This window comes from Rhinatrema bivittatum, chromosome 4 (assembly GCF_901001135.1).
Source record: "Rhinatrema bivittatum chromosome 4, aRhiBiv1.1, whole genome shotgun sequence".
In the NCBI taxonomy this organism is placed as follows: Eukaryota; Metazoa; Chordata; class Amphibia; order Gymnophiona; family Rhinatrematidae; genus Rhinatrema; species Rhinatrema bivittatum.
This window is the reverse complement of record NC_042618.1, coordinates 383,089,467-383,104,737: the sequence shown is the minus strand read 5'-3', so window position 1 is coordinate 383,104,737 and position 15,271 is coordinate 383,089,467. Positions and strand designations below refer to the sequence as shown.

Sequence of the window (15,271 nt, the reverse complement as noted above, 5' to 3'; positions counted from 1 at the left end):
GGATCATTTGCTCAGCTGACAAGGGAGAAGCTATAGTTCTTCAAGATAGAGCTCAATATTATAGCGAGCACTCAGGCACAATTACAAGAGAACAAGTATTATGAGAGACTGGCATTTGATTGGACTGGAGAAATCCAGTAAAAAATAGATTCTGTACTAAACACTGCAGATGAATTGGGATTCTTGACAAAAAAGCAATTTATTTAGAAGTCAAAACTCCAATGATCCCTGTTTTTTTTTATATATGGCATACCAAAGATCCAAAAGTCTATGAATGACCCTATTTTGCACCCAATAGTTTTGGACCCGGACTCTATTTTGAAAGAATTGCAACATTTTTAGATTGTTTTCTAAGAGAGGAGACATTTCAATTACTAATCTTTCATAAGCACCATGGATAACAATTTGTCCTTCACAATGGAGATGAATCAAAAAAGTATTTCTTTTTTGGATGCTTCCAACACATTACAAAGGGGTATAGTAAGTACTATTCTTTTTAGAAAACCAAGTGACAGAAATAATTTGAGATACAGTCATCACCGAAGTGCCTTGAAGAGATGCTCACCTGAAGGATAATTTTTCAAGTTGAAAAGAGTGTGTGTGTTCAGATATAAATAAATTTAAGAGACAGGCTATGGAGTTAAGAGATCATTTATTGGAACAAGGATATCCATCCAAAGTTATCAAACAAATGTACTTGACAGAACGTTTTTCGGAGTCATTGCTGAAGTACAGAAATAAAGATAACAGTCAACAATTAATGTGTTAGCTGACATGAATCACACTAGAAAAGTAATTCAAATCATTCAGAATCATTAGTAGGTTTTATCTATGCACCGGATGCTAGAGGAGAGGCCTAAGTTTGCTTTCTCAAGAGGGAAAAATTTAAGACGTTCTTTACATTCGTTTATTCAAAACTTGTGAGTGGCTCAAGAAACAGAGGGACATAAAACATGTGTGAACTGTGAATTTTGTCTTTTATCAATGTCAGGTCTTGAGATAAAATTTGTTTCATTAAATATCACCATTAACAGAACATACAACACCGATTGTCATTCTTCGTTCTTGATGTATTTGATACATATAAGATATATATTGGCCAAACCACCTGTAAAGTGAAAATTAGATTAACTGAACACAAAGAGTTGTTTGAATACAGGCAAAAACATCAGCTTTGATGGTGGCTCACTTTATTAAAGCACAACACACTTTTCAACCATTGAAATGGACTATCATTGACCATATTCCTATAAATGAGAGGGGAGGTGATAGAGCCAAATGACTCGCCATGCAAGAACAATTTTGGATCTTTAAGCTGGTTTCAATAGCTCCCAATGGGACTATAGTCTAAATGGGACTATAGTCTGGTTTGATATTGGGTGAATTCAGTCTGGCAGGAAAGGCAACTTTTTTCATTGGGTGTTCTTTACATCAATCAAAACGAATGTGACTACTTTCATGATTTCCATTGCAGAAGGAAGGATCTGTTACAAGATGGAGGCGAGTTCCCCTGATGCAGAGTCAGAAGCCGTGAACTCTCGAAACACTGTTCGGCATCAGGTGACCAGTCAGTTTTACTTGCTTTGTTGTGATTAAGATAAGCCATGATTTTGGATTTACAATGATATTCTACAATAAAAAAAAAAAGTCTAATTTGTATAAGAAAATTGAATATAAAACAGAAACCCATGATGATAGAGTTTCCCCGCAGCCCGTGGCTGTTGAGGTGTAATTATTTGAGATCTCTATAATCATTAAAATTTGCTGATCCTAAATACTGCGTTGTTTCATTTAGGTGTTAATATTTTGAGAACATTATGAACCTAGACTACAATTTAATTTGTTGTTTTTCACGAACTATAAACTCACTATTCTACTAGTTCACTCAGTTTGGCATTTCCTTACACCAACTCCTCTCATCTACCTTCACAACATTTCTTACTGCAACTAGTTATTTTAAAAAAATTCAAATGTAAACTAATACCAACACCACCTCGTAACCATGAAATCGCAATATTTGACACCGAACATACTCAATCTATTATTATTATTATTATATTATTTTATATTATATATATATTATATTATTATATTATTATTATCTATTATTATCAAGCCTTATCTATTGCCCCCCCCCAGCTTACTTGAGCTAAACATATCACTACTAATTGAATATTTAACAATTAATCTAAACCCCTCCAAACCAACTATCGTGCTTGGAGATTTCAACCTTCACATGGACACAAATCCACTATCTAATACATGCCAAACACTAAACGATTTGATGACAGCACTAGGATTCACATTAATCACAGATAGACCTACTCACAAAGCGGGACACTCACTGGACCTCACTTACATCAACCATAGCTTCTTTGAACACATGAACACTAAATATAAGCAAATTCCATGGTCAGACCATTTCCTAATTCAGTCCACTATTAAATGCATAAAACCAAAAGAAATACAGGAAAATAAAACATTAGAGTTTAAATATCGTCCACCTTTTAACATTGAAACATTAAAATATAAACTAGAAGAGACACTAATACACTTTGACCACAAAGACTGTGTAACCGCAACTACAGAATGGCTGACTAGCACAAATAAATTGGCTGAAGACATTAACCCCACAAAAACAATGCAAATACACGAGCCTAAAACAAAAAACCCATGGTTTTGTCCCAGTCTGAGACAAAAGGAAAAAAAATGGAAAAAAGACAAATCAGCTGAAAACCTAACCAAATTTAGGAAACAACTAGCTTATTATAAAAAAGTAATTCGACGCAAAAAAAAACAATTCTTTAGCACAAAAATTGAGAAATTTACAAACAACCCAAGAGCATTATTTAACATAGTAAAAAATCTGACTAATGATAACACAGAGGCACCCCAAACCCCTAAAGAAAATAAATGCAACGAAACAGCACAGTATTTCTCAGATAAAATCACTAACCTTAAAGCAAAGATATCAATCTTAACTAAGCAGGAAATTAAGATGCACAAAAGAGATGTAACATCATGGGACTCATTCGACGAGGTATCCCAGAGAGAACTGGAATCCATGATAAAAAATTTGAACCCCGCTCCACATAAGATTGACACCATTCCCACCCATGGACATCAAAAAACTAGCTGATATAACCTCCTATACTATAGCAAAAATAATTAACCTATCACTTAGTGAAGGACTAATGCCAGACTCTCTTAAAAGGTGCAATAATTAAACCAATACTGAAGAAAAAGAACAGTGAACCAAATGTCTTAAGTAACTATAGACCTGTTTCAAACTTACCCATGCTTGCTAAATCAATAGAAAAAACAGTACAAAAGCAACTGGCAGAACATCTAGACAACAATAACATACTTTAACCCTCACAACACGGCTTCAGAAAACACTATAGCACTGAAACATTACTAATCTAACAGATAATGTATTACGGGGGTTTGACAGCAGAAAACACTACATTATGATATTACTAGACCTGTCAGCAGCATTTGACACAGTAAATCACAGCATACTAATAAAAAGGCTTGAAGAAATAGGACTACAAAACAAAACAATTGAGTGGTTCCGCTCCTACCTACACAATAGATTTTTTCAGGTACAGATAAAAAAAAACACAATATCAGACAAAATCAAGCTAATGACTGGGGTCCCACAGGGGTCAGCACTTTCGGCAACTCTATTTAATATCTACATGCTGCCTCTAGAGATGCCACCTCTTGGCAGGACTAGGTATCATACATTACATATACGCTGACGACATTCAGCTAATCCTACCAGTAGAGGAAACAATTGAAAAAACACTAAACTTAGCAATGTTGTACCTAGATATATTAAAACAACTATTAAGCCAAATGGAACTGGTAATTAATATTGAAAAGACAGAATTCATACACCTTGAAAGAAAAACCACTGAATTAATACAGAATCCCATCAAACTTAAAAAGGATCAGATAGTGGAACTAAACGAAAAAGCCAGAAACCTAGGTGTAATAATTGACAATGAACTCAATCTTAAGCAACACATATCAGTGAAAGTTAGGGAAGGTTATGCCAAACTTATGGTGCTTAGAAGGCTAAAACCCCTATTAACCCAAGCGAACTTTAGAACCGTTCTTCAAGCACTTATATTCGCAAGCACAGACTATTGTAACACACTCTTCCTTGGATTACCATACACAACACTAAGGCCACTACAAATCCTACAGAACTCTGCAGCCAGAATTCTAACTGGAAAAAGCAGAAGAAATCATATCACTCAAACACTCGCTGAATTACACTGGCTGCCAATTGAACAAAGAGTGCAATTTAAAACACTATGCACAATCCACAAACTAATCTATGAGGAAAATACTGACTGGCTAAACACTGCACTACGACTACATGTCCCCCAGAGAAATCTAAGATCAGCCAATAAAGCTCTACTAACCATTCCCTCTGTAAAGACAGCAAAACTGACGCAAGTAAGAGAGAGAGCACTATCCCTAGCCGGTCCAATATTATGGAACATACTACCACTCAAAATAAGACTAATGAAAGATCTAAAACTCTTTAAAAAAAAGTTTAAAAACATGGCTCTTCAAAAAAGCTTTTCACAATGAGAGTGGGGAGTAAGGAATACTAGCGGACAAGAAAGAGAACTCCGGCAGACTGTTAAAAGCCAACAAATAGCAGTTATCCCTCCTTTATTATTTTTTCTCATACCTAAAGATTAATTTAAGAGTACAGTATTCTCATATGGATATCCTATTATTCATATAAATGGAATTTCCAATCCACAATCCAAATAGCGTATATTATTTGATTCATGTAACCGAAACTTTATTGGCACCTACTAGCTAATTTATAATCCTAACCAGACTTATTTATGTGCCTATCTGTAAACCGTTGTGATGGTATACTACTAAACGACGGTATAGAAAAGTTTTTAAATAAATAAATAAATAAAATAAAAACTGATTCTATTCTTATTTTTTTGAATGGAAAGAAAGAGACATCTTCTAAAGTGGGAGTTTAATTATTATACATGTACAGCATGTAATGAATTCAGAATCAGGCTGAGATAACTTACATGGAGCAACAGTTACAACTTCAATAGCAGTAATACAGTTGCAGGAGGCTTCAGAGAAGGCAAGAATAATCTGCATAGGACAACCATGGTTAAAATCCAAACATACATAAGCACAGGGAAGTTGAATGTTTTTGAAAATCTGCATCACAAATTTTTATGGCATGGTGAGACCATACCTCGAATACTGTGTCACCGCATCTCAAAAAAGATATAATTGCGATGGAGAAGGTACAGAGAAGGGCTACGAAAATGATAAGGGGAATGGAACAGCACCCCTATGAGGAAAGACTAAAGAGGTTAAGACTTTTCAGCTTGGAGAAGAGACGGCTGAGGGGGGATATGATAGAGGTGTTTAAAATCATGAGAGGTCTAGAACGGCAACACCTCAACCCTCCCACCTAAACCCTGGGTATCCCCACCCACTGAGGGCAATTTTTAAATAGCTTATATAGTTGCAAATTACTCAAGCACTTTTAACACATGTACTTCATGCAAATTTTCAAAGAGAAATTACATACGTTGTTTCTCTTTGAAAATTAGCAAAGGCAAAAGTACATATACTAAAAATGTTTGCATACTTTGCATCTGCTATTTGTGCAGGCAGCAAAGAAGGAGCAAAACAGCGCATGTACTTTTGGAAATCCAATGTTCACTTGCTTTTTTCCTCCCCCAACGTACATACACTCACAGAAACCCCCCTGTTTGCTGGGATGAATAATTTGTATGTTGTGGAAGCTCACTCATACTTCTAGCTGATCTGAAAGCAGTTTTTAGCCAGACAAATGATTTTGAAAAATGCCCTCTCCAAACTCACTGCACAGAAAAGACATGGAAAGGAACAAACAAACATGGTAAACAAATTGTCACAAGTAATTGTACACATCCTGGGCAGATTTTATTTTTAAATTAGCAGTATTTGAAAAATAAGAAATGTATGCATGCACACAGCAAAGAAAACAGCCACCAGAGAACATGAGCACACTGGATAGGCCAACTGGACTTTTTCTAGTCATTTACAGTCTTACTATGAAATGCATAGTAACAAAACTTGTGAATTAAACAGTGCCTCCATTTAATATTGATGCACAATATGACTTTGGTTATTTCAGTTTGCACCCTAGTGGACAGAAATATTCATCAATCTTAAAGCAATCTTCAGAGGCCCAGACAGCACTCTCTCCAAAACCCTTAAGTGGTGGATGCTCCACAGTATCATACGGAATGAACCTATGCAGAGAACTACTGAACTTTCTACAAACCATGCCACTGCCAATTTCAGTAACAGCAGATAACTTGTTTCACAAGTGCAATACATATTTAAATAACCACATTTGCCATGGGCAATATTATCCCGTTCTAAAACATTTAAAACGTAAGAGCATCAGCTCTATGCAGTAAGCTGTCTTCGATTACAATGCTTTGATTTATTGTCTCATTTCAATGTAGCTGTCATCACTCACCTTAATACGGCTATTTATAAACAGTGATCTCTACAGCCAGGGCCACTGGCCCCATAAATCATTTGCTAACCTCTTAAAGCCCAGTCTACTACCGTATAATAATGTACAGAAGACATTACGAAGCTCCTATCTTGTCATCACACAAAAGGTTTTTAACTCAGAATGATCCCCAAATACTACCATAAAACGAACGTAAAATTGAATAAAATACCTTCCCTCACCATCGTAAACACCATGTACACTCACAGTATAGTGATTTCTAGTCTATCGAAGTATTTTTTTTTCTATTAACGTTAAGGATCCGCCTTACATACTTTGCCCTGCAAACCTGAGGGAACCCTGCCAGATTTGACCAGGGGCCTTAGGAAAAACCTGCTTTGCAACAAGAGTCGCATCAGCATCTGGCATTCTCCCGGTGGAAAAATGTGAAAGAAATCGGCGAGGCCGATACATTAAGAGCTTTACCTTGCAGGTCTTGTGCTCAAACCAGACGAGAGCGTGGTTCCGGGACAGCACCTTGCAGTCGAAGGTGGCGTTATTCTGCGCAGGGCGGCAGCGGGCCACAGAGCGGCCGATCTTGACGGGCTCGTCAAGGTAGACATGACGCTCCTGAAACGGGTGCGAGTTTGGGCGGCAGGTGAAGATAGCCAGAGCTGAAGGCATCGATGACAGTTTGGGGGTGTCACGCCACGCTGCGACGTCGCTATGGGGGGGCAAGGGGTGGCAATTGCCCCCCCAAAAAAATTGGTGGCCCCCCCCTTTGCCACCCCAGCCAAGTACCTCGTTGGACTGATCGTGGCTTTCGGTTACCGCGGCTCCCGCCGCCTCCTGCACACTACCCCGCCCCGCCGGCGACGAGCCACGGGCAGCAACGGCAGCAGCTGGGGTAATGGCTGCGCCGTAATCTCTACTTTACTGCGCCGCGCCGGAGCCGGGCAAACTGAACGTCAGGACGCAGTCGCACGCAGCACGTCACTAGTACGCTGACATCACAGAACGTCACTTCTTCCTGGAACAGGGCTGCGCCAGGGTAGGCCCGCCCACCATCATCTACGTGATTGGCGGGCATCGCGGCACGCAGGCGGGTGAGAATGGAATTAAAACCAGAAGAGTTAACGTCACACTCTAGACTAACCCGCCAGGTGAATGATGGATACAAAGCCTGCACTTCGAAAAGCAGTTTTAGTTACTTTAACCTGGCAGTTGCATTTCTTCTTATATATTAGTAAAATTTGATCTGATTTACTTTCAAGTCACCAACCCCCACTCCTAAAAATGGGGGTGTAAAATAGGTACAACAACCCATGGCCAAATTTATGCATAAGCAACAAAGACGTGCCTAGGACATCGATTTTTTAAGATACCGAAAAACTGGTTAGAGTCGGCATTTGGGTAGGGTGAGCTGGGCAATCGCCCAGAGCGCTGTGAACTGGGGACACTCTGGGCACTGCCAGCATTACCCATCCTGCCACGGCCAAAGAGAGTCCCGGTATGGCCAAAGCAGAACCCCTCCAGCCCTTCCATACCCCCTTTACGTTAAAAGAAGACTTCCTAGTAGTCTAGTGGTGGCCCGCAGTGCCCACAAACTACAGCAAAGCAGGGCCGGTGGAAGGGTATCAGGCGCCCTAAGCGAACCTTCTGCCTTACACTCAAGCCTCCCCACCTGCTCCCATCCCCCCTGCCAGGTCCAGTCCCTGGTGCAGCCCTGACCACATTCACTCAGACAGGCCCCCTCTCTTACACACACTTAGGTTCCTTGTCTCATTCACACATGCACTCGTACACAGGTTCCCTCCCTCTCACTAACACTATTGTTCTCATGTACATATACACACACACACACAGAGGCGCCACTCGTCGCCCACTGAGACTCTTCTTCCCTCAGCCGTGAGCAAGATGGGCGCTGCTTGCTGCCCGCCAAGTGTCTGGCAGCCCATTGAGTCTCTACTCTTCTCGGCCACGAGCAGGATGGGCTCCACTCACAGCCCCAGATGGCTGCTCTGTGCCGCCCCCTAATGACTGATGCCCTAGGCAACCGCCGAGTTCGCCTATTGAGGCGCACCAGCCCTGCAGCAAAAGGGTTTGGTAAATAGCATCCACTGGACTGGAGCTAATGGGCTCCAGGGATTCTTGTTTTAATTAGGAGGGAATGGCCATTAGACTCCCAGGGAATTCTTTGAGTGGGGGGAGGCATCAGGTGGAAGGGGCGCTTTTATCCCAGGGTGCCATTTGCACTAGAGGCAGCCTGAACTGGGTCTCCTGCTGACCTTTGATTTCTGGGCATAAAACCCCTTGTCCCTGGTCCTCTATGGGCATCATATTCTTAAATCTAGCCCTACTCAAGCACAATCAAAAGATTTGGATGCACCTATGGGCCGATACAGTAAAAACGCGGGAGAGCAGGCAACCGCTCTCCTGTGCGTGCAATTCAGTATTTTAATTTATTAAAATTAGGCCCGGCAGTAAAAAGAGGCGCTAGAGACACTACCGCGTACCTAGTGCCTCTTTTTTGACGGAAGTATTTGAGCTTGGTAGGGGCCCACTTGAAAGGGTGGGAGCTTTGAAGGGAGAGTACCATATCTGGGGGCATGAGATATTCAGAATTTCAGACTTGTCCCAGTTGATTTTGAATCCTGAGACAGCACTAAAGTGGGCTAGTTCAGATTCTATTTCCTTAAGGGAAGAGGATGGATTACTAACCGTAAACATGATATCATCCGCAAATAGAGACAATTTGTACTGTTGAAAGTTTAAAGGGAAGCCGGTGATATTTGGGTTGTTACGTATGCGAGTGGCCAATGGTTCAAGAAATATAGCAAAAAGTATGGGAGAAAGAGGTCAGCCTTGCCTGGTGCCTCTCTGGACTGAAAAGGGGTCTGAATATTTACCATTTATCTTTAAGCAGGCTGTGGAGGAACTGTAAAGAGCCTGAATCCAATTGTGAAAGGAAGGTCCGAACTCCATTTGAGTAAGCGTTCGGAAAAGGAAAGGCCAGTGGACCATATCAAAAATCCAAACCTTTTTTGAACCCAGCTACACTAACTGTACTAACCACATCCTCTGGCAACAAATTCCAGAGCTATTGTGCATTGAGTGAAAAAGAATTTTCTCCGATTAGTCTTAAATGTGCTACTTGCTAACCTCATGGAATACCCCCTAGTCCTTCTATTATTCGAAAGTGTAAATAACCGATTCACATCTACTCGTTCAAGACCTCTCATGATCTTAAAGATCTCTATCATATCCCTCCTCAGCCGTCTCTTCTCCAAGCTGAACAACCCTAACCTCTTCAGCCTTTCCTCATAGGGGAGCTATTCCATCCCCTTTATCATTTTGGTTGCCCTTCTCTGTACCTTCTCCATCGCAACTATATCTTTTTTGAGATGCGGCGACCAGAATTGTACACCGTATTCAAGGTGCGGTCTCACCATGGAGCGATACAGAGGCATTATGACATTTTCCGTTTTATTAACCATTCCCTTCCTAATAATTCCTAACATTCTGTTTGCTTTTTTGATTGCTGCAGCACACTGAGCTGACGATTTTAAAGTATTATCCACTATGATGCCTAGATCTTTTTTCTGGGTGGTAGCTCCTAATATGGAAACTTACATCATGTAACTACAGCAAGGGTTATTTTTTCCTATATGCAACACCTTGCACTTGTCCACATTAAATTTCATCTGCCATTTGGATGCCCAATCTTCCAGTCTTGCAAGGTCCTCCTGTAATGTATCACAATCCGCTTGTGATTTAACCACTCTGAATAATTTTGTATCATCTGCAAATTTGATAACCTCACTTGTCTTCTTCTAGCCCTAGACCATATGCTCAGGAACCTCCCATTACTAGAAGCTTTATCTCTATATTCCAAAAGGGAATGACAATGGGACGTACACCTGACGATCACATTTAAAAGGACGCTGTACATTAACACTCTGTGGGCTAGATTTTAAAAGCCCACACTCGCACGCCGGCGCACCTATTTTGCATAGGCCACCGGCGCACGCAAAGCCCCGGGACGCGCGTAAGTTCCGGGGCTTCGTAAAAGGGACGGGAGGGGGCGTGTCCGGGGGTCAGGGGGTGGTCCAGGGCAGGTTCAGGAACGTGGTGACGGTTCGGGGGCGGGCCAGGAGGGCGGTCCCGAGTCCCCCGGCACTGCGGCCTGTGCCGGGGGATGCAGGCAGCGCGCGCAAGTTACGCAGGTTACGCTTCAAGCAGGCGTAACTTGCCCAACAAAGGTAGGGGGGGGATTTAGGTAGGGCCGGGGGGTGGGTTAGGTAGGGGAAGGGAGGGGAAGGTGGGGGGACCCGGAAGAAAAGTTCCCTCCGAGGCCGCTCCGATTTCGGAGCGGCCTCGGAAAGAATGGAGGCAGGCTGTGCGGCTCGGCACGCACAGACTGCCGATTTTGCGCAGCCTTGTGTGCGCCGACCCCGGATTTTATAAGATACGCGTGGCTACGCGCGTATCTTATAAAATCCGGCGTACTTTTTAAAGATCTACTTCTGTATGAGCAGCAGCGGTGTGAGAAGAAGCCACGCACAGTTAAGCTATTTGATCTTTCTGAGATGCCGCGTTGAGACATCTTTTTGATTTTTGATGTTCGATTTCCTACTTCAGACTTATGCCAACAACCATTTTAATGAACTTTTCATAATAGTTGGTTTACCTGCCTGTTTTATGTTTCTTATCTCACATTGATTTTCAGAGAGAACAGGTTGGCATTTTTTAATTTCAGCCTCTGAAGCAGTCCTCTCAAAACATGATGCCATGTCGGACACAGTGGGACTTAAAGCACAAGTAAGCACTATTGTTTTTGGTGTATTTTTTATATTTCACAATTGTTTTTTGAGCAAAGAACAAAATATACAAACAAAATTCTTTTTCAATGCTATCAGTGAATGATGATTATATGTGACTGTTTTAGCAGTGATAAAGTTTCAATTAAATAAGTAACCACATTGGTGCTATGATGGTCCTTTAAAATTAAGATTTTGCAGCCTCGTGCCTATCGAATACTAAATTCCATTGGTCTGAGGGTTGTTTATTTGATTGATTTTGAACTTCTACACTTGGTATTTTAGACTATTTTTTTTTTTTATGAAAACAAAATATATACCATATATCAGCACAATAAGCAAGATTAATTTTCCCCAACAAATGGAGTATAATTATATACAAAATCCTAGTGGACGCTATCATCTTTTCCTGGAACAGTGTCTCCGGTTTTCCCAAATGGTGAATCAGCTAAGCAAGTTCTCGATTTGGAGACAGGTCAGTACTGGAGATCTCTAGCAGCGCAAGATTTGTTATGCTATCTTTTCAGTGCCAGCTCTCTCAGCAGGGAATCTATCTCAGGTTTTTGTACTGAGGTTATATACCCTTTGGAATAGGATATGCGTTGTTTGGATTTCTTTGTGTAGCTTTGCCAAGATACTGATAAGAAGAACTTGCTGCATATGTTCTCTAAGATGGCATGCTTCCTTTCTTTGAACATGTTGCTAATTACTATATTGTAAATCAGCGCATGTATCGGGTAACAAGTAAACACTACTATTGGGTATCCATAAAAGACAGAACAGTTTGAAGCAGTATTTTTATTTGATTTATATTCTGCCTTTCAGACACTTCAAAGTGAATTACATTCAAGTACTGTAGGTATTTCTTCCCAGAGGGCTTGTTTGTACCTGAGGGCAATAAAGAGTGAAGTAACTTGCCCATGGTTACAAGGAGTGCAAAGGGATTTGAATCCTGGTGCTGCTGGAGGTTTGCAACCTGCTGCTCTAACCAGTAGGCTATGCCTTCACTCAATATTCCAGTGCTCAGCTTTTGCTGAAAGAACTTGTGCTATAAAGCCAATTACGAGTTAAATCTTAATATGCCAACTAACTTTAAGCAAGTAGTGATCTTAAGCTTTTAATTAAGTCTCATCTCCATTTTGTCCTGGATGACCTTGAAGCTTGCAGGCTTCAAGTTAGAGAAAGGGATGGCTACATGGGCTGTGGGTGAAGAAGGGAGGGAAGAACTGTGGACTATGAAGAAAGGAGGAAGCTGTGAAGGGGAGTCATGGGCTGTATGTGTAGGCAGTAAAATGTGTCAGCCTGCTTCTCACTGTGTTATCTTTTCTTAGCAAAAAATATGCAGACTGACCTTGTGCACAATAACGAAATCTAAGTTGTATTTTCTGTAATACTGGGGGGGGGGGTGGGGGGTTGAGGGCTGGAGAAGACTGTAAAGTATGAAGCAAAAACTGGTTTCTCAATGGCATAAAACTACATGCAATCCTTATAAACAAATCCTAACTATATAACAGTATTTTCATCTCATAAAGGACAAAATTACACACTAATACACTGAACAGAAGACATTGGGTTCAAGAAGATCCACACCAGCTTAACAAGACTCATAGAACATGATGGAAAATAAAAACCATAAAGGCTATCCAATCTCCCATCCACACCTCCTGCTCAGCTATACAATTCTTTTCTCTCCTTCAGTGATCTTCTGTACTTGTTCCTTGCTCTCTTGAAACCTGATATTATCCTTATTTCTTCCACTTCCACTGAGAGGTTATTCCATGCATCCACCACCCTTTCTATAAAGAAATATTTCCTTTGATTTACTCCTAACTCTAACTTCTTTTATCCTAATACCATGACCCCTTATTCTAGAGCCTCCTTTCCATTGAAAAAGGCCTGCCTTCTGTGTATTTCTTCTTATTTAAATGTCTCTCTGATATCTCCCTTTTCCTCTCCTCCAGGGTATACATGTTTAGATTTTTAATATGTCCCATATGCTTTATGATGAAGACCGTGGACCATTTTAGTAGCTGTTCTCTGTACCAATTCCATCCGGTTTATATGCTTCTGAAGGTGTAGTCTATAGACCTGTACACAGTACTCCCAATGAGATTTCACCATAGACTTATACAGAAACAATATTACTTCCTTTTTTCCTGATGGCTATTCCTCTCTTTGTGCACCCAAGCATCCTTCTGGCTTTTTCCATTACTGAATCTATCTGTTCGGTTATCTAAAGATAAATGGATATGATCACCTCCAGATCACACTCTTGTTTTTCATATAGAAGAACTTTAGCCCTTTACAAAGAACATAAGATATGCCATACTAGGTCAGAACAAGGTCCATCAAGTCCAGTATCTTGTCTTCAACAGTGGCTAATCCAAGTCATAAGTACCTGGCAAGTATCCAAACATTAAATGCCGGCAACAAGCAGTGGCTATTACCTATTGATTAATAGAAGTCTATGGACTTCTCCTTCATGAACTTATCCAAACCTTTTTTAAACCCAGCTACACTAACTGCCTTAAACACATCCTCTGGCAATGAATCCTGGTTTGGGGTGAATGCATACCTGTTGTTTGTATGCAAGCTGGCTTTTTAACCAATTTCTAAAGGAAAAGAAGACTTATGAGATGTGTGTATGTGTGTTGGAATCAACAGTTCCACCCAACCACTCATTATTACTTGGTAAAACTAGATTATCTATTTCCAGTTTTGGCACCATTGGAAAGTTGTTTGCATTCATTAAACTCCTAACATCCTTAATTGTTTGCTAACTTTGTCTTCCAGAGGATACAAATGTATAATTACTTTGTACATAATGATTACTTATTAGAGATTATTTCAGAAGTTCTTCATTTTCACAGTGATTGTCTAAATGCCTTGTAATCTGCATAAATTAAATAATGTACATAATACCCGCGCCGAAAATCGCCGAGAACGGAAGCCCCGCCCGCCGAAGCCTGCCTCCAATAGGAGCCAGCCCAGAGGAACTTTAAATCTCCTTCAGCCCGGCGCCATCTCCTTTCCAGCGCTGCTGCTTCTTGTGGGGTAGACCTGCGCTATCGGCGCCGAGCCCCGCCGGGGGAAGGTTAGAAAAACACTCCCCTCACCCAGGAAGCCCGGCGCTGACAGCGAGGCAAAAAGCACAGTAAGAAACAAGCTTTTAAAAAAATATACCCGTGCCGAAAATCGCCGAGAACGGAAGCCCCGCCCGCCGAAGCCTGCCTCCAATAGGAGCCAGCCCAGAGGAACTTTAAATCTCCTTCAGCCCGGCGCCATCTCCTTTCCAGCGCTGCTGCTTCTTGTGGGGTAGACCTGCGCTATCGGCGCCGAGCCCCGCCGGGGGAAGGTTAGAAAAACACTCCCCTCACCCAGGAAGCCCGGCGCTGACAGCGAGGCAAAAAGCACAGTAAGAAACAAGCTTTTAAAAAAATATACCCGCGCCGAAAATCGCCGAGAACGGAAGCCCCGCCCGCCGAAGCCTGCCTCCAATAGGAGCCAGCCCAGAGGAACTTTAAATCTACTTCAGCCCGGCGCCGCGCGCCGTGCGTCGCGCGCCTAAGGGGCGCGACAAAGCCCTTTGTCTCGCCCCTTAGGCTCAGCCCCGTGGAAGCCCCAAGCATTCCTCTTGGTCTATAGTCTGTTTCTATAGATCAATTCCATCCTCACCTGCCTACATATCAGCCCATACAACTTAATTACTTCACCTACAAATCAAAAAAGCACAAACATCACAAAAAACAGCTTTATTATTCAAGCCCTAACTACCTGCAAAAATTCTTGCAAACCACACACAGGCAGTGACGCTCTAGACTCCAAGCTCCAGATCTGCACAATCCAATCAAGCCTCACAACGAAAGCTCGTGGAATTACCAGAATTGCCAGCAGACGCCTCAGAAGAACCTCATAGATCCCATTAAACGTCCGC

General features: G+C 41.5%; 1 protein-coding gene across 18 annotated transcripts in view; it reads right to left on the bottom strand.

Annotated features, from left to right (window-relative positions):
• SLMAP (sarcolemma associated protein) overlaps nt 1-7,487 on the bottom strand; it is a 362,537-nt gene extending 355,050 nt beyond the window's left edge. For 10 of the 18 annotated variants that reach the window (XM_029600940.1, XM_029600942.1, XM_029600944.1 and 7 more), the window contains exon 1: nt 7,004-7,486. In XM_029600940.1, the coding sequence (XP_029456800.1) occupies nt 7,004-7,201 (198 nt within the window). In that variant the 5' untranslated portion in view covers nt 7,202-7,486. Of the gene's footprint in view, nt 1-7,003 lie in introns of all 18 variants that reach the window. The other 8 variants (XM_029600941.1, XM_029600947.1, XM_029600950.1 and 5 more) reach the window with 2 other exon arrangements.
• Between the last annotated feature and the right edge of the window lie 7,784 nt (nt 7,488-15,271).